Below are 6,782 nucleotides of genomic sequence, written 5' to 3' on the forward strand. Positions count from 1 at the left end.
TTACAAGATCTCCAAACATTACTAAATCTAGTCAGTGAAGCAAGTTATCGGAGAGGCCTAAAAATCAACATTTCAAAGACAAAGTGGATGGCAGTTGGAAAATTCAATATAGATCAAGGTCTGATTTCTCTTAATGGAGAGGAGATCGAAAGAGTAAATCATTTCAAATACCTTGGCAGCTGGTTAAATGTAAATTGTGACTCTGATGAAGAGATAATAACCAGGATCGAAATATCACGTAAGGCTTTTATGACCTGGAAACCAGTTTTATGCAACAGAAACCTGTCGATGAATATTCGTAAGAAGGTCCTGAAATGTTATGTGTGGTCCATCCTATTGTATGGTTGTGAGACATGGACGTTAAAAACCACAATGCTAAACAAGTTAGAAGCGTTTGAATTGTGGTGCTATAGACGAATCCTAAAGATATCGTGGGTTTCGCACACTTCCAATGAAGATGTTCTTCAAATGATCAAATTCAGAACGTCTGCTCATAAACACCGTAAAGAGAAGAAAAACAGAATACTTCGGCCATATAATTAGAGGACCTAAATACCATCTACTTCGCCTTATAATACAAGGAAAAGTGGAAGGAAAGAGATGGATTGGTCGAAAGAAACTTTCATGGCTGCGTAATATTAGACAATGGTGTGGTCCCACAGTAGAAGAATTATTTCGCGCAGCAGCCGACAGAGAAAGGTTTCAGGAAATCTCGAAGAAGAAGAAGATTGAAGTCCAACGTGACATTACGCCTTGACTTGTCTATTCCTATTGATAACGTGTCGGCAAATCTAACAAGCGAAGGCACCGTCGCCATGTACAATGCAGTCGTACGAGAAAGTACAACACAAACTTGAAAAATATTGACAAGAAATTCTGTCAGATGAAGAATTGGATGAATTTGGTGTATCACAGGTATCACAAGTATCTTTCGGAGAAGTACCAACCAACTGATTCTAGTGACAGTAAATGAATCGAGTACTTCGGAATAGAATAAAAAAGTAAACGTGTGGCCGCAAATACCAAACCGTTGGGACAAGATGTGTTGGCCTCTCATGGCACTTAACCTGTTAATAATAAGAATATCTAAACACTAAGTCTTAGTGCTTTGTGTTATTTGTTAAGCAACCTTATAGTTTCTAGAACGTCTCAAAAACTAAAAATTGTTTTGTAAATATAGAAATCCATCATTGTAGTCGTTTAATTATAAACTTCTTCATTATATTAGTAGAATTTGTAGTAAAATTTAAAAAAGCCAAACGTATTTAATAAAAAATGAACCAATATAAATATATATATATATATATATATATATATATATATATATATATATAGGTTTGATTCATACTTGTAATTGGAGTGCCCTTCAATACTGGTGGGGGTAATCTCAAAGAGCTTCAGAGGTTCCAGAACTCCTGGGCCAGTTGAGGTATAAGACAGGCTAGGCTCCACATAGCGGGACTGTCCAAAAGTCTTACAGCTTAACTTCTCCTTCTAGACCGTAGAAGATGGTCACTGGTGGTCAGTATACTTACTGGCCGCTGTAGACTCAGGCTGCACCTTTATCTGCTTGGATTGACGAATGGCCTACGGTGCCGTCTTTGTAATAAGGAGAAAGATATCTCCTCACAAGTCCTACGAAAGTGCCTATTACTGGCCTATAAGAGGTGGTAGATCCTGGGTTCGGCCTTTATGCAACTGAGTCACATGAGGGAATTTCCCTTAAGAGACTTATGGCTGTCTATGAGACCACAAGGTTACCAAAGGATTAGACATTCGGTTCTCATTGGCCTAGTTCCTATGATAGGGGTGATACAATGGACCCATCTTAGGAGGTCTAAAGGGCTCACAAATGGGTCCTGCCACGATTCACCATAATCATAATCAAAACCAACCATAATCATAACCATATGAGTTCAAATTGCGATGGGTATATATTGGACAAACTAGTCATCTACTTAAATCAAGAATACGTTCTCACAAATATGACAAAAAATACAGCGCTTACACAGCATGAAAACGAAAAAAAAAAACATAAATTTGATTTTGATAAAACTTAGATACTAAAAACTGAACAGAACACAAAAAAGAGGAATCTCCTGGAGTTTATAGAAATTAAAAATAAGAATTCAGTAAAAGATTAAAAATGTGCTAAACATTTAAACCAAATATATTTCATTTTAACTTAAAATATACAGGAGAACAATTTCTCAATACCCATGATTCTCGAAACAGTTGATTGTTTGAATGATAAACCTATCGCCAACGAACACCATGTTAAATTTAAAATATATTTTACGTGTAGTGACTTAGTGGGTTTGTCCTATGATTTTACCATTCCTTTAATTGTGGTGTTTATTTGTGTATTCTTTCGCAGCCATTATTTTCATGCTTGCTAAACAATGATTCTTTTTAAGTCTTATTATGTTATTTGATAAAATGTTTTTAGTTAATAATATGTTTCATGAAAAAGGCAAACAAACCGGCCTATCTATGTTTCGTGGACCTTAAGAAGGCATTTGACCAGGTCAAATTAAAAGACGTTATCCACTTACTATACGCAAGAGAGATACCTCTAGGAATAATCAAAACGATTGAAAATATCTACCAAAACAACACAATAAAAGTAAAAGTAGAATAAGAACTAAACGACCCTATTGAAGCGGTCAATGGAATAAGACATCTCAGGAATTAAGATTCCCTGAGTCCTCTATTGTACAACCTAATTATGGAAGAAATAATAAAAAAAGTAAGAACTAAAAAAGGATACCAAATGGGAGAAAACAACTTAAAATAATCTGCTATGCAGACGACTCACTACTACTCTCTCAAAGTGAAGATGATTTGCAACGTATGCTGTACCAATTTAATATAACCGCCTGAAAATATAACATGTTAATTTACCCAAAAAATACAAAATGCATGGTTACAACAGCAAATGTACTAAGATATAAATTGGAGCTGGAAGGTCAGATGATAGAACAAGTGAAAGAGTTTAAATATCTAGGTATCACATTATCTAGCTACGGAAAGCTCGAAACTGAAGTGGAAGATCAAGTGAATAGAGTAAACAAAGCCACAGGCTGCCTGAATGAAACAATATGGAGAAAAAAAAATATCGGGAAAGACATGAAAAGCAGAATTTACAAAACAATCATCAGACCAATAATGACATACGCAACAGAAACAAGACCTGACACAGAGGACGAAAAGGATGTTAGAAACAGCAGAGATGAAAACACTTAGAAAAATTGATGGCAAGACATTATGGGACAGAGCTAGAAGTACAGAAATACTACGTAGATGTACGTAGAACCTACGCAGGTGGAGAACATCAAGAACTGGATACTAAATAGAAGAGTAGAATGGAACGATTATATAAGCCGAATCACAACAAATAGACTAGTAAAACGGCAAGAGACGGTTCCCCAATAGAAAGACGATCAGTAGGAAGACCACGAAAACCATGGAACAACTTACTGGAGACACATTGAGAAACAGAGAGAGTAATGTCTATATAAAAAGAAGAAGAAGAGAAGAAGATGAAAAAAGTATAAATTTCCTGCTGAAATGTCAAAAAAATTAAATAAACAATGTCATAGTATAAATACAACCTTTAATATGAACCAAAGCCAATAGTTATAATAATGGTTTATAATTTTCAACGATAACCTATGAATTTTTTTAGTTATCAAAATGCACAATTTTCTATAATTATCAGACGGACCATATAAAACATTGTTTTAGATCCTTAATTACAAAACCATGTTCTCGAAATCGCTCTCCAATTCACGATATCTCCATCTGAATCGAATCCCCAGAAAAAAGTGTCACCTTGTAGTTTGAATGCGCAAAAAGGGAAAAAGGGGGCAAAAGGTTTTGTGATGGAAAACAGGAGAGTTTAAGTTCGAAAAGAGTTGTAGGCTATAGGAGATGACGGCTGGACGTGAGTTAGGAGTTTTAATGGCTCGGAAACATTTCTTATGCGGCTCGAAAAAAACTTCGAGAGTGAGTGTTCAAGCAAAAGTTTTTATTCGTCCGACTTAACGAAGATTGAGAAACTGGACAGTTCGGTTTAAAAACATTTCTTACGTCCAAAGTTTCCTGTTATGGATTCCTTGAATATACATGTCTTTCAAATCGACCAATGTAAATGACATTGGTTTTATAAAGAGATGGAGTCTTGTCTTTTGTTTTTGAAAACAGTTTTCAGTTTTCTAATACACTATATTTAACAATTTTGATATTACTAAATTGTTTAAATAATCTAGTTACAGAATAAATCCCAAGTAGAGTAGAGTTATGTTAACTACATAACATATACAAATATTGTTTGTAGCGAGTCAAAGAAAAAAATTCATAATATATAAAAAAGGAATATAAAACGTAACTTAAATATATACAAACAAGTTGTCTATTTGGCTACATGCTTTCTTTTTATTGACACATTTTAAGCTTAGTAGTTAGTTAAAAAATATATTTTAGCAGGCCCTTGCATGTTGACCCAAGGTACAAACTGGTAATGTACCTTGGACCAGCATATATTGTACCTTGGACCAGCATTATATTGTACCTTGGGTCAGTTATAAAAAAAAATAGAACAAATCTTGAAATGTTTTATTGAATATCTCAAAATAATCAGAACATTATGATTAACTAATGATTAATTTAGTAAATAAAAACTTATTTGACATTATATCCGCTAAATTTAACATTAAGTTTCAGGTGCGCATCGTGACGTGCAGTTCCGCTTATTTTGTGCGGTTGTGGAAGTTTACGTACAATATCATTGCGTAAAAAATCATAAGTCTCGGTTGAGTCGTTTATAAACTTATTGGAATCTAGAATTCTACGTAAATATCTAAGTTCATTATTAATTCCACTGTTCAGTATCTCGGCAACATAATAAACAAAAGATTTCTTCCCTGCCACTTTCACTAAAACAAAGTCTCCTTTTTTAATCTCGTTATTTTCAGATAAGTCATATATTTTTTGGTCATTTAATAATTCTTCTTCTCTAGTTACCAAGTCCTCAAATGTACCTCCATCACTTGAACTTGATTCACTATCATACTTAGCAGCTCTCTTTGGCACATTTTGTATATCTTCTGTCGCTATTTGCTTTGTAACTGCCTGCACTTTCTCAAATGATACCGTCTTTCCCTTTTTAAGCGTAGCTATTTCATCTTTCTCTGGAGTATCGGTAAGTATTCGTGACTTTCCTCTTGCTCTTCCTAACTTCTTTTTGCGAACAGGTGCCTTTGGATAGGGTCGCAACATTTCAGGTGTAATAGAACTTCCTGAAGTTCCTGCTTGACGAATATTTGAGGTAGAAGGAGTAGAGACTTCATTGACTTGCTCGCGACTGTCAGTAAGCTGGTTTAAAGGACGATCAGTTACATACGAAGACAGAAACTCATTATCTTCAAAAATGTTTTCATTGACGGGATAGAGACCGTTCACCTCAAATCACTTCTGGATATTAGATGTAGTAAATGCTTTTGGAAATGCCTTACCTGCAAGTTCGGCTATATCGTAAATCGTAATAGGTTGTCCAGGGTGCATAATCATCCACTCACTACAGGCGGTATTATAGTAAGTTTTCATCGGTCTAAAAACTGTTCGATCGAGCGGTTGCATTTTGTGGCTGGTGTGGGGATGAAACGTTATCGGTAGAATTCCATTCTTCTTACAGAAATTAATGACACTTACATTCATGTGGCTATCGTGATTATCCAAAAGTAATATAACTGGATTTTCAACTGTTGGTTTCACATGATTTTTAAAGTGTTATAGGTATTCCAAAAACAATATTTCGTTTGACCAGCCGGACGAATTTGCACCTCCTATAGTTCCAACTGGACAACCTTTTAGCATGTGAGGCTTAAAATTAACCCTCGGAAATATCATCATTGGCGGAATATGATTTCCGATTGCATTTATTGAGGCTATCAAGGTTACATTTTGACCTCGCTCTCCACTTGTCATTTGACCTAATTGTTTTATTCCCTTAGGTCCTACAATTTTTGGTGGTACATGGACAGTCGTTAACCCTGTCTCGACACAATTCCAAATTTTTTCTGGGGAAAAATCTCCACGAGACAAAGCTTCTTTGTAGTTCTTAAAAAAGAAAGATATATTTGTTTTATTGAAGGATGTTGATCTGGCCAAACTTGTAGGTTCTGGTTTACGAAGTGATAAATCTTCATGTCTTCTAAGAAACTGCCTCAGCCATTCCTTGCCAGCTATCTTTTTTTGGTCCCAAGAAGGTGGATAAGACTTGTTATTTGCAGTTGCATACTGGTATGCTAAAGTACGAACTTCCATTTTCGTCAAACCATAGTGGAGGCGTGCAGCAGTGAGAAGATATATTTTTAACTCAGCTTCCTCTTCTTTATTAAAAACTTGTTTTACATTATTGGCAGCAACATAAGAAAATTCTGAAGACCCCGACTGCCTGAAGGATTTTACGTGCCTGATCAGCGTGGTTTTTGATATGTTATAGCACTTTGCTGCTTTCCTAATTGATAATTCACCACTTATGCATTTATTTGCGGCTGCAGTTAAATCCTGGGCATTTAAATGTGGTCCACAGACACACCAATTAATTTAAATAAAAGTCAAAATAATGTTAATTCGCAATAAGATTGTACCTTGGTCCGGTCCAAGGTACACGACCTACCGGTGACCCAAGGTACACAACGTAACAATTTCAGCTGTTTTTTGTTTTCTAATATTAGGTTATGCGTTTAGACAAAAAATACATTCATGATTATCAAGCG

The 6,782-nt window shown here is 35.3% G+C and overlaps 1 protein-coding gene across 1 annotated transcript; it reads right to left on the reverse strand.

Annotated features, from left to right (window-relative positions):
- Positions 1-5,790: 5,790 nt before the first annotated feature.
- On the reverse strand, positions 5,791-6,327 carry LOC140434000 (uncharacterized). The gene has a single exon (XM_072521969.1). The coding sequence runs from the start codon at positions 6,325-6,327 to the stop codon at positions 5,791-5,793; it is 537 nt and encodes a 178-aa protein (XP_072378070.1).
- Positions 6,328-6,782: the final 455 nt, after the last annotated feature.

Source organism: Diabrotica undecimpunctata, chromosome 2, assembly GCF_040954645.1.
Source record: "Diabrotica undecimpunctata isolate CICGRU chromosome 2, icDiaUnde3, whole genome shotgun sequence".
Lineage (NCBI taxonomy): Eukaryota > Metazoa > Arthropoda > Insecta > Coleoptera > Chrysomelidae > Diabrotica > Diabrotica undecimpunctata.